Source organism: Scaptodrosophila lebanonensis, unplaced genomic scaffold (assembly GCF_003285725.1).
Source record: "Scaptodrosophila lebanonensis strain 11010-0011.00,11010-0021.00 unplaced genomic scaffold, SlebRS2 tig00000089-arrow-pilon, whole genome shotgun sequence".
Lineage (NCBI taxonomy): Eukaryota > Metazoa > Arthropoda > Insecta > Diptera > Drosophilidae > Scaptodrosophila > Scaptodrosophila lebanonensis.
In genome coordinates, this window is record NW_022060565.1 from 996,076 (window position 1) to 1,020,686 (window position 24,611).

Here is a 24,611-nt window from a genome sequence, read left to right on the forward strand (position 1 = left end):
TTTTAGTTCGAATTTTGAATAAAACAAAATTCTGGGAGTACTCGTTTTCATTAAGAGATTAGTATTTATTTACAAGTCCCTAAACATCACATTCACTGTTCTCTCTCTAATCTCTAATTTTTGTACCCTTAAAAGAAAAGTTTGCTAACCGCAACCACATATCTGATCAGATTGATGAAAGAAGTGCTATCCGTCTGTCCGTCCGTATGAACACCGAGAACTTCTTAGGTGTAACCGTTAAGAGGTCCAAACTTTATGTGCAGACTTATCTAATGCATACGCAAAGCAAGTTTATTACAAATCATACATATGTTTATAGCCTTGATATTTTATAAAGCTGCCATAAAACCGATGGGAGGAAAAATGAATTTTAGTCTGACATTTTAAGATTTCATGATATCCTGGGTCTTATCAAAATCAATCCACTATATGTATCTATATATAGCACGTTTTGAACCAAAACTATTATTACTATTAACTTTAACTATTATTTATTGCGTAATGGGTATTTATACGATCATCATAGTGCCTCAACATTACCTGCAGTTTTTATAAAAATCGGTGTTCTATATCATATAGCACATATCTGCCATAAAAAACGATTCGTGCAACAAAATTGTAGTTGAAGGACAGTGGGGAGAGAGGGGAGGGGAGGAGGCTTGCGCAACTTTAACGTTTTACTCGTTTATTTCTATACCCAGATGTTGCACCTCTGCCTTTCTTGCAGCGCGCTCCCAATTGGATTCGATATAGAGGCGTTCCTATAATGCGACAGCTGCCATGTACCCGCTAAGCGCCAAGCTGCACAAACGCATCGATAACGGCTAACGAATATGCACAACCACTGATCGGGCCGCAGAGCCACGGAGCAGCAGTAGCTGGAGAAAGAGTAGAGAATTACTAGTGACTAGAAGAAATCAAAATCAAAAACAAAATCGGCGAAACTTCCGAATCTTCAGAGACGCCCGTCCAACGCTCGACAATGGAGCGACTTGGTGGTGGCCAGAGTGGGAGCGGCAGCAGCGGAGGGGGTAGTGGGGGCGGAAGCGGCCTACCCGGCGCCCTCTATCTATGCACATTAATTTGCATTTGGGCCGTTGGAAGCACGGAGAGCAAGCTCTATGGTAAGTAGCCGCATCAGAACGTTCGTTCCACACAATTGAGGAAACTATTTGCTCCCAGGCTTGCACTCGGCTGAGCTGCAGAGTGGAGAGCTGATTGTGCCGCGACGCGTTCATGCCAACGGCACATTCATGGCCCATACGTTGGTCTACCACCATGGGCGCGACCATCGCCGGCACAGACGCAGTGTGGCGAGCGAAAGTCCAGTGCTGCACTATCAGTTGCAACTGCAGAAGGAGCTGCTGCATCTCGAACTGACGTAAGTATGCAACAGCATGGCGGGATCGCCGTGTGGTGGTGGGGGAGGGGGAGTGGAAGGGGGAGGGGGAGGCAATGAATAATCACACACACAGTTTGTCATTCGCAGGCCACACAACTACTTTGTGGCGCCTCACATGATCATCGAGCGGCATCGCCGAGACCTACGCACCCGGTCCCCGCCAGCCGCAGAGCATGTGAATTGCCATTTTCATGGCAAGGTGCGGGGTCAACCAACGACTAATGTGGCCATATCGACCTGTGCGGGTTTGGTAAGTTCCATCATCTCTCTTAATCATTTCACCTCTCCCTCTCTCTCGCACTCTCTCTTTCTATCTTTCTCTCTCTCTCTCTCTCTCCCTGCATGACACACACCCACATTTCTCACTCGACCGAAAGCAACAATTATTGGTCATTAGAGTTGCCCATAAACACATTTAATGGCTCGTTTAGCGACCATTATTTATTATTTATGTGTGCGTATACATACATGCACGTGTGTTTGTACATACATAACTACTATACGCGTATGTATGTGTGTATGTATGTGTGTTTGCTATATTTATCCATTTCTTGTGTGGACTTGCTTCATTACAAGCATTTTTCGTTCGCCAGCAAGTTTGTTGCCTAAGTCAGTTGTTATTAGCTCACACATCTTGGCATTTCAGTAAATAAACGAAATTTTATATTGAAATTGTAAATACATGTAGTATATGTATATAGGCATTCGAAATTAATGGAAATATAATTAGAATGAGTTATAGAGTTATGCATGTTCGAGTATACGAGTATAATTGATGAGTTTTGACTTTGTAATTCCCAAATGACGAAGGACACAATTTAAATTTGTATATCATCCATCCTGAATTCCTAAACTACGGCAAACAGATTGCATTAAAATGTAAACATAAGCTTGCCCTCTCCCGGGCTAAAGTTTATTGAATCGATCAGCTTTTTCCAAAGTGTGGGGGGGCGAATAACTTAAAATTATGATTGAATAATGTACGATGCGGTAAAATAATAATTTATTTACATATATTATCAACAGAAAAACTTCAACAAATTCAACTTAGTTCCATTTTAAGATGAATGTGTGGTCGACTACAAATTGCACAATTTTTGTCTAAAGATGAAGGGGGGAGGGGGATGGCCCCCCTCTACGTACGCCCTTGTATGTGTACAAATGCATGAAAATAATACAATTTTTTAATACTATAAAATGTTTATCCATCATTTTGATTTTATAAATCCAACAATTATTTCCCAAGCAATAATTGAGACTGATTGATTCACATCTATTTAACTGGAGTAATCACAAATGTTCCCTTTTGTGCGCAACCTTTGGCCTTTGTCTTTCTTGTTCTGCATTGATTTCCTTAGAAGTTATTAGTATCAGGCTTAATCCTTTATCCTTTAAGGTTGGCCACATTAAGACCGCCAGCAACGAATATTTTATCGAGCCTTCGCAACAGCATGAAGCGCATCCAATCAAGGGGCATCCGCATGTCGTTTTTCAGCGTTCCTCCGTCAAGCAAAAGGTAATTAAGGGAGTGGCCCGCAACTAATTCTGACAATTTGTGGCGTCTGGCGTCGCATCTAAGCTTATTCCACTTACACTTATTTAACCATTCAGAACTCACATCTGCCACATAAGAAACGTCGCCACAAACGCAAGCGCAAGGAGTCGCACAAACAGCGCGGCGGCAGCAGTGGCAACAGCAACAACATTGGCGCCAATATCGTTGACAGTCATGGACTGGGACATAGTTATGGGCATGGTCATGGCCCTCGCATCAGCAATTGTGGGACGCGCGAGCCGCGACGACGCATGGAAACGAGACTGGAGTGGCAGGCGCAGGGCAAGGTAAGTCGTCATTTGAATCCTGGATTGCGACTGTTTGACTTCGACACACTTTTGTGCTTGTGTTCAGGTCAAAATTCAAGGCGGACGTAAGATACGGCGCCATCATCAGCAGCCGCATACAAAATTCCAATATGAAACTGCATATGAAAAGCCGCGGAAACGTAACGCTCTTGTTCCTCCTGCCAATGGACTGCAGTCACATGAGCCGCGCACTAAACGCTCGATCAGCAGTCCGAGGCACGTGGAGACGCTGATTGTGGCCGATTCCACCATGGTCGCCTTTCACAAGGACGTGCAACCCTATTTGTTGACTATCATGAATATGGTGTCTGCCTTGTACAAAGATCCCAGCATCGGCAACGCCATTGAGATAGTGGTGGTAAAGATTCTGGTGCTCGATGAAGAGGATCTGTATCCGGAACTCAACTTAACCCAGAATGCGCAAAAGAACTTGGATCGCTTTTGCAGGTAAATAGGAGACTAGACCCTCATCATCTCCTACAAATGCTTCATATCTCCCTCTCTTTCCCAGTTGGCAGCACAAGCTGAACACGGTCAATGAGAATGATCCCCATCACCATGATGTGGCAATACTTATCACGCGTAAAAATATTTGTGGCAATAATTGCATGTAAGTGGCGCTCATAAAACACCAACTTGACAATACCCTAGAAGTAGAAGTGACAGTGCAGTGCAGTGGTGTCTCATTTGAATACCCTGTACTCGAAGAGTGGAAGGGCAGGCGGAAAGAAGCAGAAGGTGATGAGACGAGTTGATATAGAATTGTCCTCTATTCGTCCCCACAAACCAGCTTATTACAAACTATATGTAGTTGTATATACATACATATATAGTTAGGGAGCAAATAATAATTAGTCTTGTATAGTGTCTTAGAAATGATTGGTAAAACAAAGATAATTTGAATGAAAATGCTGCAGTTGGCAAAGGGTGGGTGCAGGGTATTCAAAGGTCGGACTGGCACAACCTAAAAACTACTCGATATAATAGAAAACTGTATGCCATTCATCTAAATGTTAAGAATGTGCCATCTTCGCTTATAATTCTAAAACCATTCCATAGCTGAGATTATACTACTTGTATAAGTATTTTTATTTAAGCTTTTTGGATTGTCGTTTTATTTATGAAACAGTTTCGTTTAAAGATAGCCGACCTGTATGCACATAAATATTTATAGCACACATACTTGTACATAGATATATTCTTGAACTTAACACATCTGTCTATTCTCTGTCTAGGACCCTCGGGCTGGCCAATGTGGGCGGAATGTGCAAGCCAAAGCAATCGTGCAGCGTGAACGAGGACAATGGCATCATGCTCTCCCACACAATAACGCACGAACTGGGCCACAAGTAAGTGTGACAAGTGACCAAGTCGCCAAAAGAATATAACCACTTCCGCAACCCAGCCAGCTAAGCCACCAACTGTGCTGCTGCTGCTGCTGCTGCTGCTGTGGCTCTGGCTGCGGTAGCGTGCGATTTCCACTGCCACCTGCGGTGCACAAGCAACCACAACCACAGCCGCCGCAGCCGCCGCAGCCGCCGCAGCCGCAACCACGCGCGCTTTAATCGCCGCAGCAAACATTTGCATATGCGTGTTTCGCTGGCGACACCAAAATGCACTTCAAGCTCCGGCCCAAGACTGGCGGCCAACGCATGTTCATGCATGGATATAGCCATCAATAAAGTTTGGCCGGCCAAAGATTTATGTTAACTGGTGTCGGCTGTGGCGCAGCGTGTTGCCGACCAACGAAGCCGCTTACAAATGCGTTTAATGAATGAATTGAAGCGGGACGGTCACACAAATGAATGAATGAATGAATGCGTGAGTGAGTGAGTGAGTGAGTGAGTGGACGTGTCAGATGCTTTGACAGGCGAACAGCAGCGACGACGACGACGACGACGATGGTGATGGTGATGGCGATGGCGATGGCGACGCCTTACACCTGCGTGTGTGTTGTGACAATGATCGCCTGCGTTGCACGCCCACTGAATGTCGCGCCATTCAAACTCAATTAGTCAAAGCGACACTCACACTCGTACATATAGTACTACGATGCATGTACATATGTACTTGTATACCCATACATACATATGTACTATAGAAACATTTGTAGAGCTCGCTGTCGTCCGGTTTCGTAGGCTTATCTCGTTTCTTGGCAAGCGGATTTTTGTAAAACGCCTTATAAAGCGCAGCCAAGTGCCTGTCAGTCTGGCGTGTTCTGCTTGACTCAACAGCGAACTGCAGTTGCTAGCATCGTCATCGGTGCTTCTGTTGTGTAAGCAATTTACGCTTAATTGTAGCCACCGTCGTCGTCTCAATCGTCTCGGTCCTCTCAGTCATCTCCAACGTGCCCAACGCTCCCATCATACAAGTATCCGTCGTGGGTCAGCCACGCCATTGGGTCGTTCGGTCAGCTGCCGTAGCTAACGATCTTGCCATTGTCGAATGGGGCGAATGTTTCCTCCACCTTAAAAGCAAGGTATTAAAGAGCGTATTAGCTTATTATTTCGCTGTGTAACAGGAAACAAAATTATACTAGCTGGAGCTTTATAAATCCGCTATCAGAGAAATAACAGTTCTTTAAAATTCCAATTTTTAGGATTTCATTAACATTGAATTTTTAAAAATTTATATACAGCTATTCTACTACAATCGGTAAATTATATCATGATTTAAAACAAGTAAAATTTTAACCAAAAAAAAACCGACTTTTGTTCTTGTGCAGTGAATGGTTTCTTTTTTAAATTTAGAGAGACTTAATGTTCGGAATTAGAGCTTTCAGCTATTTGTTTAAAGTAGTTTTCTCATGGATGCCATTGTCAGAACGGGATTAAATTCAAATTGGACCATTCGGAAAGTAACAGCTTTCAAATGGAAAAATAATCATCAAAATCGGTTCACCCAGTCCAGGGGTTACACATATACATATATCAAAAAAACAAACATACGAATGGATGGATAACATCCCCTTTAAAGTCGGTTAGAAATGTTTAAGGATAACTATTTCTGTTTCTTAACGTAGTAATGTTGAAGCTAGTTGAATTTCAAACACATATCGTTTTACGATCTTTTTACAAACGGAATTCATAATAATTTATGTGGTTTTAAAATTCGCACTTATCAACTTTAAATTCTCTATCTCTGTTGGTAACTCTTGTAGGGTCGCACTCTGCTGAGATAGTTTGCGAACAAATACATCAAGTGCCCGATGCAGGGTATCATTGGGTCGGTATCATTGGGTCGCCAAGCTCGACCGTTTCCACTTGTTTAAATGTTATATTGCGTTGAATGTACTACTATTCTAATAATCAGGTTTTTGACTTGCGCTCTATCCCTCCCTCTTATCTATCTGTCTGTCTGTCTGTCTGTCTATGTGTCAGAGCGTGTAGACCATAAATTGCCGCTTGTTTTCAATTGCACTAGATATGTACGAGTATGTATGTTTGTAGGTTTCCGAATCCATGCCATACGGGGGCCAGTAGTATGTCAGATCAGACAATGTGTCTGTGTCGGCTCACAACAATGTTGCTTGATTTTCATTTAACCCTCATGGGAGCGGACTTCTTATAATGCACAAGATTTCAAATTGCAAATCGAGGACCAGATGAAGTTGTATGACAAAGACTGGTGTCGTAAAAAACAGAAAATTATCTAAGTTTAATTAATTATTTATTTATTTCTATTTTGGAAATGTTTTCACTTGGCTTATACTCGTACCCAAAGGTTAATAGATGTTAGCGAATTTGAATAGAGGTGTAAAAGTTATTGAATTTGTATACCCTTATAGGTAGTAGTAAAGCCCATTATTTATTTGATTTGTTTGATTTCTTTGCAGCTTTGGCATGTTCCATGATACGGCCAAAATCGGTTGCCATCCTCGGGTCGGCTCCATCGTTCACATTATGACGCCTACATTCGGGGCAGACACGCTGCAGGTTTGCTGGTCGAACTGCAGTCGCAAGTACATCACCCACTTCCTCGAGTAAGTCCTCCTGATACCGTACATACAAGTAGTTCAAGGGTTTAAGTAAATGTGCTTTGTAGTCAGGGACTGGGCGAGTGTCTGGATGATTCACCAACACCACACGATGAGTACAACCTGCCGGAGGTACTGCCGGGTGAGCGCTACAATGCGACCCGTCAGTGCCGCATGCAGTTCAATCTGACAGATGACAGCGATGTGGGCGCCTGCTCCTCACCCCACGAGTTCTGCTCGACCTTGTGGTGTCGCGTGAACGGCGAGTGCGTGACGAACATGCGCCCGACGGCGCCGGGCACCAGTTGCGGAAAACGTAAGGTTTGTGCGCAAGCGTTACATGTCGCTGCCACTGGACTCACTCTCCCCTTCTCCCTTTCGATATCTCACAGTGGTGTCAGAACGGGAAGTGCGTGCGGATGGAGGAGTTGACTGTAGTAAACGGTGGTTGGGGTAACTGGAGCGAGTGGAGCGAGTGCTCACGAAGCTGTGGCGGTGGTGTGTCCATTCAGCAACGTGAGTGCAACAATCCAGTGCCCGCAAATGGCGGTGTTTTCTGCATTGGCGAGCGGAAGCGCTACAAGATCTGTCGAAAGCGACCCTGCCCCGAAAACGAGCCCAGCTTTCGTGCCCAGCAGTGTGCACGCTACGACAATGTCACCTATCAGGGCGGCACCTACAAATGGTTGCCCTTCTTCGATAAGAGTGAGTAGGATTTTGAGGTGCCTGCATGCATGGATAGTCTCTAATCGCCCCCCATACACAGACAATCCCTGCAAGCTCTTCTGTACGGATGTGGATGACACTATCATTGCCAATTGGGGGGAGACCGTGCTCGATGGCACTCCCTGCACCCTGGGTACTAACAACATGTGCATCGACGGCATCTGCAAGGTAAGCAGCGTGGAGAAAAACGCGCAAGTAGCCCACATCTCCCTCTATTGCCCAAACGCGATCAATTAAACAAGCATTTCATTCAGAAAGTTGGTTGCGATTGGTTCGTTGACTCGGACATGCAGGATGATCGTTGCGGTGTTTGCGGCGGTACTGGTGATCAATGCAAGCCCGTGAAGGAGGTCTTTAGCGAGCCATTCAACGTAACCGAGGGCTACGTGGAGATTGTAACAATACCGGCACGAGCTCGCCACATTGTCATAAAGGAGCTGGCCAACTCACAGAACTTCCTAGCCGTTGCGCGTGCGCAGAGCAATCACTTCTATTTGAATGGCGACAGCCTGATCTCGATGCCAGGCGAATTTGAAATAGCGGGCGCAGAGAGCCTCTATGATCGACTGGACGAGCAGGAGACCATCAAAATACCTCAACCCATACAGCATTCCATAGCATTATACGTAAGTGGCTATAGCCGAAAATTTCAAATTTGAATCGTTACATCGCAGCTGAACCCAAATCCAAAATCGATATCGGCTTACATTTATAATTAATATGTGATTCCCGGAACATTTCAATTGTCTGCCTTAACTAACCGCATACTTTTTTCGCTTGGGCAGGCCATCGTCCGCGTCAACGAGACCAACGAGGGCATCTATTACGAGTTCACGTTGCCCGCAGTCAACGTGAGTGCCGGTCGGCAGTACCACTGGAAGCTGGGGAATTGGACCGCTTGCACGGCCAGTTGTGGTGGCGGGGTGCAGTACCGTGAAACGGTTTGCTACGAGAACGGCAAACGTAAGTAAGCACAGCAATGACTTCTAGGCGATTACTAATGTGGGGGTCACCTTTATGCCTTACAGAGTTCGCCGACGGGCTGCCCTGCTGGACGCATGCCAAGAACAAGCGACCGTTGCGGCAGTCGCGTGCCTGCAACGAACAACAATGTCCGGCACACTGGTGGCCCGGACCTTGGCAATTCTGTCCGGTAACCTGCCGGCAACCAGGTGCGCCACCTCCACTTAGGCGCCGCTCCATAGTGTGCCTCGATCAACACGATGTGGTCGTAGTGGACGGGCAGTGCACTCAGCTGGCAAAGCCCGCGGAGACGGAGCCATGCGAAGGACACCTGCCCGAGTGCAGGACGAGAGCGTGAGTGGCACGGGAACTGCAGCCGATATAAGCCTTAATATAATTTAACAGAAGCATATTTATTTATTCAATCGCAATATAAAGCAAAAGTAAAAATAAAAACCAACATTATGTACTTAAACCTTAGGAATTACATTTAAATATAATATAATGCATTACTTTTTAGAAAAGTTTGCGCCTTAGTATAGAGATTATAAACATTTATCTTATAATGCACTTACTAGTATAAAGTATTGTTTATGTATATACGTTAGAAATCGATAAGCAAAACAAGTGCCTTGCTTTCATTATGCTTAGTACTCAGATCAAAAGAACAAAGAAATTCCGAAAATTTTAGAAGAATGAGAATCAAAACTGGATAAAAGAGGACCGCAAATAAAAGGCCCCAGTAGAAACAATGCAAGGGTCCTTAGTGAAAAATGTTTGAAAGAGAGAAAATCAACATTCCACATGAAATAAATATTATATTTATTCCAATATGATCCAATATGATGCCTTCTATTTATTTAACTAGATTTTTAGGTCACATTCTTTGGGTAACTTTACTTTTGGAATGAGTACTACGGCTTTGCAAAATACATTTTACTCTAAAACATAAAAACATTACTCTGTAACCATCGTTCAATTGTATACTGAATGTTAAACTCCATAAATATTGCTATTTGCTATAAGGTCTTCGATTCTAAGGGCTTACCTTAAAATTAAACAAAAAAAGAAGATACTGGATTTGTATGAAAATGGATTTCTGTTCACAACTTTGTTGGAAGTACTATTTTGGAAGTAAACATATCCGATGTATGTCTTATACTATATGTACTATATATGTCATTATTTATCATTCAGCTTCTGAGCTCTATAGCCTTAATCGCTCTAACGTGATTTCTAATCTACTATCTAAACTATATACTCGTGTACTCCACAGCTGGATTATACTATCTGCCAAGAAATGAATGTTCTAATTCAAATTAAATTTCTCGGATAATATATTTCGCATTGCTCGTTGGTATATCACATGGATCGTATTTGTATGGGAGAGAAAGGATGTATTGACTAGAAACGGGTGTTGTCTGGCATTTTGCGGAAATAGGCAATCTTGTCCTTTGGAACTCGATAGCTGTGCATCCATCGACTGCCCTTGCGCAGGGAGCCATCAATACCATCCTTCCACACACCTTGTGGCAAGTAAACTGAAAGAGTATAGAGAACGGAAGTGAAGGTAAGAAGCATAAACAGGCAGAAATAGTTCCATAAACACACCTTCACGCTCCTCACGGCCCGCATCCAGAATGGGTGCCACAATCAGCTCCTCACCCACCGAAAACTCATCGCTGACTATTAGGCATGCAGGATCGTGCGGATCCAACATCCAGAGCGGACGCACCAGCGGCCAACCTTCGTTCATCGATGGGTTCAAGTACTTCTTGAGCAGTGCTATGACCACCGTCTGGCGCACCTCCTTCAGCTCTTGGGCAACACGGGTCACCAGGTCGCTGCGGTACTCCGAGGGCAAATGACTGAACTGCATGGCTGGCAGAAAAGTGGCCAATTGGAGCCAGCGTATGAAGAGCTCCTGGTCGGGCAGCTCGGGCTGACCCAGCGAATAGAATGAGACCATTTTGTGCAGCGGTCCATGCAGCAGATAATCGCCACCTATGGCGCCGGGCAGCACAAACGGATAGCCAATTACGCCGTAGTTTAGGACAGCAGCCAACGTTTCGCGCAGACCCTCCCACGTAGCATTAGCGGGCGGTGTGCTAAGGAAGGTGGGTGGTTTAGGCACCACACTGGCCGTTGAGACAGCCATCAAGCCGGCACTTTCCAGACTGCTCGTCAACTGGCGCGCATACATGTCCGGATTGTCCAGGGTCTGACGGCACTGATAGTAATGCGGCAGATTGTAGCCCGTGCCTAGATCCAAATAGAACCCCTTCACCTGGTACTCATCCTTTATGCGTTGCAGCTTCTCAATAAGCCACGGAATAGATGCATTGTTTGTAATGTCCAGCACTCCAGCACTGGAGCTGCTCTTGTAACGCGTCAGTGCTGGAATGCTGCGCTCTGAATAGCGCTCATAAATAAGTAGCTTTCGACGCACTGCATCTTTAAAATTGGCACTGTCCGTGCTGATGAAGGGCTGTATGGTGAAGACCACTTTGAAGCCGCGACGGTGCAGCACATCAATGGTGTCCTTGAGCGTTGGAAAGCGAGTCTTGTCCACAGTAAAGTCTCCGATATTTTCCTGCCAGAACTCATTGATGACAATGTGACCGAGACCAATGGAAATGGCATTCTCTGAGTAATCACAAATAATCGACTCATTTAGCGACTCCACCGTCGGCCCCGTCGGTATCTTCCAGACGGGCTCCTCTAGCAGCGACTTAAGCACCTGAATATCCGCCTCCTTGAGACCATCCCACAGACTCTGCTGCGTCATTAGCATATGAAGGCTGCGCATGTCCTCTGTGGTGCAGATCTTGTAGTCCAGTTGCGGCAGCTCAGTGAGGCGATTCACGAATGTGAACTCATCGTTCGCCGCCCGGAGGCAAAATTGATTTGCGGTGCGATTGATCCCGATCTGCAGTGGCGTCTGCTCGCTCACCTGCATGGCCACGCCAATGGAATTGATGAAGTAGCGCTTGACCCCATTGCCAAACTGATGCACCTTGATGTCACCGCTGGCATAGGGCTTGAAGTCAAAGTTCGCATAGCTCAGCGACCACTCCTGGCCCTTGGTAATGCCCCCACCAAACCACAAGCCATTGTCCCGCTGCAGTTCATAGCAGTCCGTGGGTAATAGGCCTGGGATCAGGGCTTGCCACTGCATCGTGTAGCAACGAAATACGCCCTTGTTCTCGAAGTTCATGTGGAGTCGAGCGATGCCGTTCCACTCGATGCACACACTGCCATCTTTGCGCCGATGATCCTCGAGGCAGTGGAAGGGAGCTGAATCACTCCCTATTGTCACCCCGAGCTGGCCAGAGATCACCTCCTTGTCCTCGTGATTCAGTATACGGAAGATCCTGTCCTGGGAGTTAAACTTGATCTTTTGGAAGTACGATCGTGTAAGGATCTGCTGGTGATATGCGATATACGCATAGCCAATCTGCAAAGGATGTATTGAGGTCAATATTATTAGACTATACAATGTATTTAGCATTGAAGATGATCACTCACCAGAAAGATGATGATGAAGAACATCATGATGACAAATATTTTGATCTTGTAGTCTTTAGTCTCGCGCTTCTTTTTGCGTATAAGCTGTGGAAAGGCCTGTATACGTAAAATTGGATGTTTTTAAATTAGGGACAGGTTGGAAGAATTTTTGTTAAAGCAAGAAATTTCAGATTAGATTAGTTTAATGAATTTAAATTTTCATCTTAATTTTTATTTATTTCTCATAATTTTAGGACTCGAAGAGATGACAGGTCCAAGGTAAATGCCAAGATGTAATTTTGGTTAAAATTTTTACTATAATTTTTCTCCTATTTATAGCCAGTACCCAAAGGGTGAAAGGCTATACTAGTTTTGTGCGCATGTATGTAACACACAGAAGGAGGCGTGGCAGACCCCACAAAGTATATATATTCTTGATCAGGATGAAAAGACGAGTCGATATAGCCATGTCCGTCTGTCCGTCTGTCTGTATGAGCGCAAGGATCTCAGTAAGTACAAGAGCTAGGATAACCAAAATTGGTATCAAGGTTCCTATAAGCCCTAGGCAGATCGAGTTTGTTTATTTTTTCCGATACACCCCCCCACTCCCCCGCAATTCGTATTTTTTCTTATAACTTCCGTAATTCTCGGAATTTCGAAATCAATTTTGGTAGGTACATCTAGTTAGTACTAATGTGTCCGTGTGCCAAATTTCATAATGATAGGTCAATTCTGAAGAAAGTTATAGCCATAAGTAAAATCGCTGCCCGCAGCTGTTGTTGTTGTTGCTGCTTTGGTTCAACTTTGTGCTGCATACATACACGCTTATAAACACGCATAGGTACGTGATGTAAATGTATGCTGTTAAAACTGAACATAAACATGTATTCTAATTTAATTTAATTAATTAATTTTAATTAATTAATTCATTCACTTTTTTTAATAATTTAATTTAAAAAAAATTTTTTTTTTTTATTTTTCCTTTTTGTGGAGAGTACAGGCTATTTTACTGTCGGGCTTGCTCGACTGTAGCGTTCTATCTTGTTTTTCTCTAATTTGTTCTCTAATTTTTGCTATAATTTTTGCTATAACTGTTGCTATCATTTTTACTATCATTTTTGCAATAATTTTTGCTATAATTTTTACTATAACTGTGCTATAATTTGTCCTCTGATTTTTGCTATAATTTTTACCATACCATCTGTAGGTTTGATAATTTTCAATAGTTTGATTTGCGAATTTGAAGCTAACTTTGAATTTTTGGCTTCAACTAATTGTTTCTAAGTCTACCAGCTATATGAATACTTTTGTTTTCCAATTTCAATCGATTGCATATTTCCCTGACTCTCTAATATTCTCTCACCTGCATTTTCTCTCGGAGCAGACTCGCCAGCGAATTGATGCTCGTAATCGAAGCCTGATTGCTGGCGACGCTGTGGGTGTCGAAATCGCTGGCCAACATCTCCTTGCTGTTCAAGCGTAGCGCGGGCAGCGGGGCAATTGAGGCGCGACGTCGACTGCGAAAACGATCGCTAAAATAAGAAAAGATCAAGATACCATCAGTGGTGGGCGTGTTTATAAGAATTAGCAATTAACATTCTTGGCTGATAAGACAAAAATGCTTTACGATGGGGCCTTAAGGTGTGTCAGCTCTGACATGTGTATATATGTATATGTTATGTACGTAAACTTGGATTGGGGGTGTCATCTCTACATAAGTTATGAGAGCATTCTGTTTAAAATTGCCTGACAGTTTTTTATTTATGCCCTATACCCTGGTATACCCTACTAGAAATTCTGAGCGCCAAATGTGTGTAAAATGTAGAAGGTGTGGCAGACATAGTTGTACATATGTATGTTTATCTATGTATATATGATCAGACGAATGAAGAGACAAATCGATGTAGACCTAATTCTGTTTTTACACGGTTTTGATTTAACACAGCTTGAAATTAAAAATGTTATATATGGTTGCACGACTTTGTCATTTTTTACACGACTTTTTCTGGAATCGATCTATCGTGTAAAAACAGAATTAGGTGTAGACATGTCCGTCTGTTCGTTGGTTTGTTTGTTTATGAGGACATCGTAACCAAAATTGGTATTTATAAGATATGTTTTTGCAGTGTCTCATCACAAAGTGTAATTTGATCAAAATCTCTGTACTATTCTGCAAATGAAACTTCCCAGGTGTTGAACTAATAATAGTATGTATGTAGCCTTGTTAGGCAGTGCTTATATATTCTAGAATTGCACATTTTAGTAGCTTGCTTTCAACGCAACTGAATTTAAAAGCTTAACTATTAACATCCATTAAAACTGGAAGTATCCAGTAAAGCTGTATGCTTGTATGCATATTTATAGTGAGCATTTATTATGGCCAGTAACGCTTTTACAAATATGTTTTTATATACAACGAAATGTATGAAAGTATATAGCAATATGTGCCGCGCAATTATGTTTGCAGTCATGTACTCGCGTACACTGTACATATGAATAAATACATACATACGTATGTACATATGTATGTATAAATGTATGAACGCAGCACAATAAATGCTTCATTGAAATTGCTCGGTATTCTCTGGCTAGCAAGCAAACAACAACTTACACATACATACTATATGTATGGGTAAATGGGTGTGTGGGTGTTCGGGGAGGGGCGGAGTGTGAGTCGTGCGTGTCGTTTATTTAACAGTCGATTGATAAATCGTCAACCCAAGTCCGGAGATTTATTTACAATTTATTGCTGAGCTGGTTCAATGAAAGGCTAGCGATAAGACCAAGACACAGACACAGACACTGTGATCGCCTTAAAGTTAATCACCGATTATCAATTGTTCGCACATATTTTCGCGCAGCAAAGGCTACATAAGCGTGTAAGAAAAACATACCAATGTTATATATATGTATATATGTATGTATGTATGTATGCAGCTCAAGGGAACGATGAGCGTCAGTTAAGCCCGTTGTTATCACGACTAATCACGAATATCAACTGAGATTTGTGCTGTGTATCTTGGCGCTATTAAGATACAGATACAGCAAAAATCTCAGGCACAAACACGCACACAATTGTAATGATTTCATGAACAACTACACGCACACACATACACACACACACCCATACAACCAGACACGTTAATATTTGTTGTTGCAGTCATTTAAAGCGCATGTTTGATTTACTTATCAACAGCGGCGTCAGATTTGCTGTAATTCGCTTAAAAAGCAAAATTACTGCACATACTTATAAAGAGGATGAAGAAGCAGAAATAATACACACCTACATATCTATGTACATACTATATACATAAGCATGGGCTTACAAATAGTACAGTGAAGCCTGTGAGCCTAACCAACCTGTTTTTATTTAAAAGAAAGAAACATGCTTTTTTCCAATACTGGAACAGCATTTTCTGTTCATATTCCTTTTTCTTCAATTAAGCTATTCAATATTTTCCCTTTTTTGTTTATTTTCTAGTATACAGATTGACAAATAATTCACACACTAATTGTCCAATTTTACAAGCATAGAATATCATAAATATATTGGAATTTCAATTAAGTAAAATAATAATAAATAAAATAAAAATAAGAGAACAATAAGAGTTCCAGGCGAAATATGTAAGATAACTTTAAATGCAAATTGTTTGTCTGTCTGCGCGTAGCTTTTAATTAAATTTAAATAGAATTTTGTGAGTTTAAATAGCGTTTGCAAAAAGCAACGAGCAAAATATGTAGTTACAAGGATACACTCTAGTATTTTACGATATTTAATATATATTTTATTTTAATATATAATTTAATCTGCTTATACTCCACACAGTAGATACATTTTAAATCAGCTCATCACTTTCAAAAGCAAAAGAATTATGTTAAATCCGAAAATGTATTAATCTTGCGAAAAGTTCTTTGATTATTACCGAATAATAATAGTCTGGCGGAAAATTTATAAGCTAAAGTTTATGACAGCAATTTGATAACTGTTTTTTTTCTTTTAAGTCTAGTAGTTTAATAGCGTTTTATATAAATACTTGTACTTGTGTAGAAAACAAGAGCAAACAAGGTGAAAAGTTAAGTTGATTGCACTCGCAGGTAATGCTTGGGCATTTTTAAAATTGAAATTAGAAGTACTACTTAATATAGAAAAAAAGTACAATACAATGCTTATAAAAAAATGCACCAACAGCTGGCTTTACTGTACATTTGTATGTGCACCAGCAATTTAATGTCGTGAACACAAGAGCTTCTACTGCCGATTCTTTCTTCCACGTACTCGTACTTTCGCCACCCTCTGAACTTTCTGACAATTCTGCCGTCCGGAACTTTGTGGCTCGCGCTCAGCCGCATGCGATCCCTTCCAGATCGGGTTGCCTCTTAAGAGCAAGTAAAGCTCTTAGCTCAATACTAGTTAATAATACTCAGTATTATTTAAGAGAGTGTTGTCGTCATAGTTGTTCAACGCGAAGTCCGTACTTTTCGCTGTTGATGCTAATGCTAGAGTTGATGCCGAATCCGAATCCGATTCCGTCACTGACGGAATGTTGGGCTAGGCACGTCGGCAGTGGTGGCGCCGGCAGCAATTGAATTATTTGAACTGGCGTACTCGCATTCGTAGCCGTTCCGTTAATGTTGTTTAAACAAAAAGGCGGCAATGTATAATTAATTAAATTAATGTTGAACTATGCCATCAAATGGGGCCGGAGTGACCGCATAGGCTTCAGTGTACGTGTATGAATATTATTGCATGTACAGATATACACAATTGTAAAGAATAAAATTGCACCTCAGTTGGAAAAGCCGCAAGAAACATTATTTACCCACATGGAACAAAAATATATTTGAGCCAAATCTATTAGCATATTAGAAAAGTCCAAACGCTTTAGTACATGTTATGAGAAACACAGATGAGGGTAAAACAAATTATTTAAATTATCTAATTTCGTCCACAAGTAAATAGAAAAATAATGAGGTTAAATTCTTAAGGCAATTAAATCTGAATGTGTACAGTATACACAGATATTACATCATATTATTATTATATACATTTATTATATACATCCATGCAACATATATTACATTAAAAAAAATACACATTTGTCTGCCCTATTTATTTCTGTAAAAGGTCGAACCTAGACGTGGCAGACCCTACAAAGTATATACGAGTCTAGTATTTAACAGACAATTAAATCTTAACATGTCTATCTGTATGTGTCTGTACGAAAGTCTGTACATTCTTGAAGTTTTAGACCTTAGTTATAAATACGTAGCAGATGTTGTTGGAGTTGTGAGACATTTACATTTGTATATAGAGCTATATAATTAAAAAGTGTATATGTGTAATTAAATTGATAAATATTCTCTGAGCCCAATACAAGAGGGCATTCAACTCAACAACGACAGATCGGAACAATAATTAAAATATATGTGCCGAATTCAGATTCCATTTTTAAGAAAAATATAATTGCATTTACACTCTTTGTATAGAAAATTTACAGTAGTAGGAGAAAGCATTTAAAAACTATTTTTGAATTTTTAAACTGTCCATAATTATTTAATGTTTAGCAAGAAGGATTTCTTATCTTATTACAAAAGGGAAATCTTGAGTAAAATATGATTAAGAAGACTCCTTCATAACAAGAACAATAATTTGGAGGCTACCATAACTAAAATATTGCCGATCTAAGTCTGGCAGGATTTTTAAAGTTCTAATTAGCGAATTTTAACAAAAAATAATATTCATTGAAGTTTTACTGATCCAAGAGTCATGTGAGGGAGTTCAACAATTAAATAAAGCCGCTTTTTAAGCCTCTATTTGCGCTTCAAAACTCCTTGAACAGTTGTTTATTGATTATGTTTTGATTTATGCTCATTGCCCACCCATCTTCCCCTCCCACTCGCTTTCATTATCATTCAATGAAGGCAACAAATCAGAATCCACTTACATTCAAGCCCCCATCCACAACCCACAGCCACATCATTTGTGACAGCACGAGTATTTACAACTTACCGGTAAACTGGCTTCTTGGCATTGCCAAACTCATCGTCGCTGTCATCGTTGTTGTCATCGGTGTTGCCAAAATTTATGGTCGTCACTCCCTTATCCGGCGTGTTCACCACCACCACAGGCGTGCTCACATTCGAAGAGGCCCCATCGTCGACCATCTGCAAGAGGAGCGAGATATTGAAATGTAGCAGAGAGTAATACACAGGTATAGGGAGATGTGCAGCTAATGGCTTTATCAAGGACATAGGCCAAGAGTCTTGCTTGGCCCTACTGTTGGCACTTTGTTGTTATTGTTATTGTGCGAAGCGAAATGTATAAAATGTCACGACTAAATGGAAATGATATTGCGATTCTCAATCAACAAATACACTTATTGTAGCGCAACGAGGCGTATGCGTACTGCTCATGAGCTTATATTTCAGCTATAGCTTTATCGCGTCGCGTCATTTCACATCAACAGTAGATCAATAGATCAGTCCATCCAGAACCAGTTCGCACAGCTTGCAACCAAATTCAGGTGGATGGGCACAGCGCCTTGAACACGTTTGTCCCACACCCGTTGCCAATTAATAACAGACAGCCCAACGAAGGAAGGCTGATTTGGAACATTCCTTAGTGTACCTGCCTTGTTGCTCTCGCATTCACTCGTCCTCTGACTCGTCAGGGGATCCTGTGGCATGCGGCAAGCTCCGAGTGCGCTCATTATAAATAGAGGCTAGTGCCTCCGATTCGACAAACCGCTAACGAACGCGTACCACAAGCAACTGTTGCTGTTGCCGCTACATTTGATAATTGTTCGAATATTGTATTAAGAACGTCGGCTTTATACATACATACTTGTATATGCAATATAGAAATTTTGTGTTTTAATCGCTCGCGCTTCGAGTTTCAAGCACGAAAGAGCGGCGAGTGGCCGGCATGAGAATGCCTTTGTTTATACCTTCGTGTGTATGTGTGTTTGTGTGTGTATGTGTGTATGTGTGTGTCAATTATGACACTTTTTCTCACGACTTCAGTGCGGTTTTCCGCACTACATACATATGTTTAAATATGGGAATGTACATACAAACCCGTACCAGTATATATGTATGTATGTGTGTATTACATATATTGATACTACTTACAAGTAGAATATGACACTTTGTTTATGCACCTACTTATATACCCTACAGTGAGAGAGTAAACGTGTATTTTAGTTTTGTGAAGGAGGAAGCACAGGAGAGCTAAAAAGAACGGTAAAGTCACCAAACTCTTTTTGGGCATGCATTTTTGGAGTATTTTAAATTGAAAGAACCGTTAATTGCTCGTGCCTTCACTCTAAAAAAAAACATACACTTTAGGTTTATAAAAAAAAAGTTATTTAGAAACACAAAAAGGGCATCGAATCGACCAATTCAACTAACCAATCAACGTTATTTTTAAAAGTCTTTCTAGTAAATATTTTGTTCAAATGTAAAGCATCGGCTTAAAGACTTAAAAATGCTTGGAGTTAAAAGGACACTTAAAACATTTGGAGCGGCACTTCCAAAAATACGATAAACATACATCTCGAATCTGGGCTGAAAATTAGCCAAAAATCTGAGAAAACATAGAAAAGCTTAGCAGATATGTATATGCGTAAATATACATGTAAATTAATTACATAACAATAAATTCATATAAATCTACATCATTCATGTTTGGTAATCAATGAATAGGCCTGGACGGTATTGTTTTTGTGCAGGGTATTAAAAAGTCTGTTACCCTTAGTTACATTTATTTCTGGTTGTTTGCATGTGGGTCTGTGCGATTATTCTTGGTTTGCGGGGTTATCCGACGTAATTTTTGCACGCTGTCCCATAAATTAATTTGCTAAAATTGGTCACAAACGGTTGCTTTCATTTTAGTTAAGATTTAGGGCCCATAATTTGCTTTTTAACTGAACGAATGCCAATAAATAAAACCCATTATCAGGTCCCGGGCATTGTTTCTGTTGTAAATCATGTGATAATTATAGAGCACTGTCTATCTGTGTGGGTGTTGGCTTAGAAAGAAGTGATAATTTGAAATCAGCGCGAAAACTGAGACTTCTAAGCAACACATATGAAATAAGATTGAGATGGCGAGAGGAGAGAGAATTGAGGGCCCTGTCATTTCGACAGATAATGTAGTGAACTTTTGTTATAATCTTATTAAAACTAATCACAATGCGCTTTACTCAAACGATTCTCTTTGACTTTCTGATCGGAATTAATTGGTTTTTCAATTTAGCAATATTAGTTATGTATTCTTTATCATTTTAATCCCTGCACAATTTTTAAAAGAATTAAACTTACAAATTAACTGATGTAAGTTTATGTATACTTTGAATCCTTAATAGTTCAATGAAAACTTTTCGTAATTAATCTAGATATGACGCTCCTTTGGTCCCACTGTCCACCTGGATTTTAAAAACTGCTAAGCCCACATTAACATTTAAAAGCGACTAGTTTTTTGACTTTCTAATATAAGCTTTTTGACTTTCTAATATTTCTTGTTATATATAGTTATATATATACTTTCAATCTTTAATAATATGTGTGATTCAGTTTTCGAAACTTTTCGAAATGAATCTAGATATGTTCTTCCGTTTGTGCGACTTCTTAGCCTGGATTTTAAAGACGACTAACATTAAAAAGCGAGAAGCAATTTTATTGCAGTTTAAGCTAAATGAAGCAAACAACAGGTCAATGTGTAAAAAGACGAAATGAAAACCCCATTAAAAGTATTTTTACCTTTAATGGTGTATAAGATTTTGCAGAGTACCTCTGTTTCTCAGTACTTCAAATATACATGAATTTGGATTGCATACTTTTAGGCTGGCAATAAAACCAATGACCCTCTTCACTAATTGCAGGTAAGCTCCCCATCCCCATCCACTTAGACACAACTAACGTAAGCGCCATAAATCATTTCATTTCGTTTAAGACATTAATTACATTGTATGTGATTATTAAATTGCATTGCTTGCAAAAAATTCTGGTAATGTTCTCACACTCCGTCAGCGTAGGGCTGATTCATGTTGTTAATGGTTCAACGATTTGAGGGTATACTACTTGTATATGCACGATTTGTGCAATAGAAAGCTAGATGCCCACAATCAGGCCATGTAAAGAGAGCGATCGTAGCCACAAGCGTTACATGGGCCCACAACTGCGCATAACACTCATTATGTGAGTTATGGGGCGGTATTGGCCCCAAACCCCTTCCTCGTCCGGCCGATAGTCGGCACACTTTCGATTATGGCATTTGCTAATTATTTGTCACTTCGTCATGTTTTGGGACTTCATTAAGTTCTGATTGAGTTAGCTAACTGTCGTACAGTCAGGTGATACTTTTCTTTTTTTTTTGATGTTTTTGTTTGGTCTGCTGGTTAGCTGGAATGATGGCTATTTATATCTTCTAGATACTCGTGCATATGTCGGAACTGCTAGGCTTGAGAGCTGCATAAATGCTGCACTCAAAAGCAACAGCTTTGTCTAATGTCGCACACAAACACACACACACATACATATTACACATGTACATATGTATATAAATAGGTATATGCATATATTAATACGTTGCAGATAACGAGCAGTTAATTAGTGCTTCGCTTTCGTCTTCTTTTTATTATATGTATAAAATTAGCTGAGTGCCTGCTAAGCATTCATCGCGAGATTCCCCAATATAATTTGGCATATCATTTGTAAAAAAAAACTTGTTTCCGAGTCACTTACAACAACAGCTGCAACAAAATAAAATAAACTGAAGACAACAGCACATTTACTCACACTGCCCGATTGACTCTCCTCATGGAGGGGATCTTGGCTCTGCATCTGATGTCGCAGTCTCAAGGCCTCTAATTCCAGGGCATTAATGCCCGATGGCATCGATATTGAATTGCGTCGCAGTCCGGGCGTAAAGTGTTCCCTAGGGCTGTTCGATATGGGCGATTGGCGTCCACTGTTGTCCGACGCTGTCGTCGAAGTCGGTGAAGTTGTCGTTGTCTTTGTCGTTGGCTCCCGTTGCTCATCAATGACAAGCAGGCGGGTGAGCTCCACATTGCGACGCTCCCCAAGCGAGGGTTTGCGAACTGGCTCTCCATCTTTTGGCTGCATCTCAATCTTTTGCATTTTCTCCTCCTCCCCCACCTCCTCTTCAATTCCTTCGCCATCATCGGCATAGGGAAACTCCTGGTACCGTTGGCCATTTACCGCATGAGTTGCGAGCAGGGCAACACTTTCCGGCTGCGTATCTCCCATGCTGGACTAGCAATAGAACATAATCTACTTATTAAATACCTGACTGGATTACTCGATTGCTTTTGAATTTCTTAACAAATCGCGCGCGCGGTCTCTAACGATTCGTGCGCACACGAACGCGTTCAGGTTGCGACTCGAATGGCTTACAGCGATCAGCCAACGACGACGCTGAGCCAAACCTGAGCCGAGCTGAGCAGAGCAGAGCAGAACTGAACTGAACAGGGCGAAGCGTTCACGTTCACGTTGACGTTGACGTCGAAGTCAGAGTTGCAGTCGCAGTCGCAGTTGCAGTCGCAGTCGGAGACGTTAAGGATTCGACTCTTATTCTCATAAGTTGGCGACATTTTCGATTGCCATCGACTATTTGCTTTTAATCATTGCTTATCACGCTGCGATTATCACAAGCACTGATTACGCATACGCCGCGTCTGACGCCGACCCCAACCCGCTTTCAACTGCTGCGGTTGTCGCTCTCGTTCTGCCGCTCTCTTTGTTGTTGTTGTCATTGTTGCTGTTGCTCTCGTTGTTGTTGTTGTTGTCGCACACATGTATTGATTCAGTTAATGAAATTCTTTTATTTTAGCCACAAATAAACAAACGAGCGGCTGATCAAGCGCCGCCGCCACGCTAACGCTTCGTTTGCTTTCAGCCTGGGCGCTAATTAGGCATATACTCATACTCATTGGTAGCTCATATACCGCTCATATACATTGCTCTGAAGGCCTCCAAATTGTCGTGGTTGTTGTTGTTATTATTGCTGTTGCTGTTGCTGTCGCTGCCCACTTGTACGATCTAGGGCCGGAAAAAGTTTTAATCAACGCACACGCAATTGAATGCAGAGCCCGGCAAAATAAATTAAACAAAGTTTTTTTTAGCAATTACATGTGTCGTTGATAAGCTTGCCTCCCCACCTCCTTCCTCCTGTGCACATTTCATTAGCATGGCTATCAGAGTGTTGGCAATTGACAAAGCAATAAAAATAATTCGCATTGTTGTTAACAAGCTGCTCTCATTAATGTCATATAGAGTATATAGTACACACATGTATATATGTATATGTATCAACAATATGACAAATATGCGCCTTCGATCAGTGAATATCTTATTAACAGTTTCCCAAAAATGTTCCATTCCTATTAGCACCCTTTTCTACAGAAATCTTCGAAATTATTGTACGCACGCATTCACTTCAATCCATCTCTGCCTTCGACATTGAACGAATTTTTGCTCACGTATGTTCGGGGTCACCAAAATTTTAAGGCATCAATCAGCTACAAAATATAGTGATCGATCACAGCTTATCAGGTACACCCCGGCAATACATCAGTTCCTTAAAACAATATAGGCATAGTGAAAAGTGTGAGTTAATACATTTTCTTGTTCATACCTTTGTCTACAAAAAAGATAAAAAATCAATAAGAATTGAATGCCAAATATTATTATTCTCCATACTTATTTAATAGGGTTACAAAACAATAGGGTAACTATTGCAGCCCTTTCCCCCTTTACCCACTACTTTTGCAAAGTTGTTTTCTCTCTGGCCACTACCAAACGTCAAGCAGCAATAAAACTGTGTATTTCATATTATACTATATGTACGTATATTAGCAATTTAGTCATGCCAAGTGTGTAGTAAAAATAGCACACCAATTCACACAATACTCAACCACCTACTCACTCACAGACACAAAACAATACCCATTCGCATTGCCCGATTAATTATCATGCAGGGTCTGTTTTGTATTGTCAATGCCGTCCAGTCCAACCCGATGCCTTTGCCACACATGGTCAACTCTGCCATGCATATTTTCTCACCACATACTCTTCATATACATATGTATATCCATACATAATTTGTTTATCACAATTATTTCTTGTCGATAACAAATTTGTGACGAGAATAGA

General features: G+C 41.2%; 2 protein-coding genes across 4 annotated transcripts; one reads left to right on the top strand and one right to left on the bottom strand.

The window, feature by feature from the left end:
- The first annotated feature begins 982 nt into the window (after positions 1 to 982).
- On the top strand, positions 983 to 9,771 carry LOC115626958 (A disintegrin and metalloproteinase with thrombospondin motifs 7). Its single transcript, XM_030522473.1, has 15 exons — positions 983 to 1,124; positions 1,183 to 1,381; positions 1,490 to 1,652; positions 2,799 to 2,918; positions 3,014 to 3,244; positions 3,312 to 3,712; positions 3,777 to 3,875; positions 4,501 to 4,614; positions 7,101 to 7,247; positions 7,310 to 7,562; positions 7,634 to 7,946; positions 8,008 to 8,135; positions 8,222 to 8,593; positions 8,753 to 8,930; positions 8,996 to 9,771. Exons 1-15 carry the CDS (start codon positions 983 to 985, stop codon positions 9,286 to 9,288), a joined length of 3,153 nt encoding a protein of 1,050 aa, XP_030378333.1. The 3' UTR covers positions 9,289 to 9,771.
- LOC115626817 (myogenesis-regulating glycosidase) lies at positions 9,328 to 22,793 on the bottom strand. Of its 3 annotated transcripts, none has more exons than XM_030522296.1 (6): positions 22,236 to 22,793; positions 18,448 to 18,602; positions 13,801 to 13,969; positions 12,459 to 12,542; positions 10,542 to 12,387; positions 9,328 to 10,471 (listed from the first exon to the last, which is right to left on the bottom strand). In XM_030522296.1, exons 1-6 carry the CDS (start codon positions 22,704 to 22,706, stop codon positions 10,335 to 10,337), a joined length of 2,862 nt encoding a protein of 953 aa, XP_030378156.1. In that variant the 5' UTR covers positions 22,707 to 22,793; the 3' UTR covers positions 9,328 to 10,334. The 3 variants fall into 3 exon arrangements, with proteins under 3 accessions (XP_030378156.1, XP_030378155.1, XP_030378157.1); XM_030522295.1 differs by having other exon boundaries at positions 12,459 to 12,554; XM_030522297.1 differs by lacking the exon at positions 22,236 to 22,793 and adding an exon at positions 19,070 to 19,179 and having other exon boundaries at positions 12,459 to 12,554.
- Positions 22,794 to 24,611: the final 1,818 nt, after the last annotated feature.

Excerpts from the sequence above, each read along its gene's own strand:
- LOC115626958 (XM_030522473.1), top strand. The coding sequence starts at position 983 with ATGGAGCGACTTGGTGGTGGCCAGAGTGGGAGCGGCAGCAGCGGAGGG. Across the intron at positions 1,382-1,489 it reads CTGCTGCATCTCGAACTGAC|GCCACACAACTACTTTGTGG; the intron begins GTAAGTATGCAA and ends TGTCATTCGCAG. Across the intron at positions 7,563-7,633 it reads CCAGTTGCGGAAAACGTAAG|TGGTGTCAGAACGGGAAGTG; the intron begins GTTTGTGCGCAA and ends GATATCTCACAG.
- LOC115626817 (XM_030522295.1), bottom strand. The coding sequence starts at position 22,706 with ATGGGAGATACGCAGCCGGAAAGTGTTGCCCTGCTCGCAACTCATGCG. Across the intron at positions 18,603-22,235 it reads AGGAGAGTCAATCGGGCAGT|ATGGTCGACGATGGGGCCTC; the intron begins GTGAGTAAATGT and ends CTCCTCTTGCAG. Across the intron at positions 12,555-13,800 it reads TGCTCCGAGAGAAAATGCAG|GCCTTTCCACAGCTTATACG; the intron begins GTGAGAGAATAT and ends TTACGTATACAG.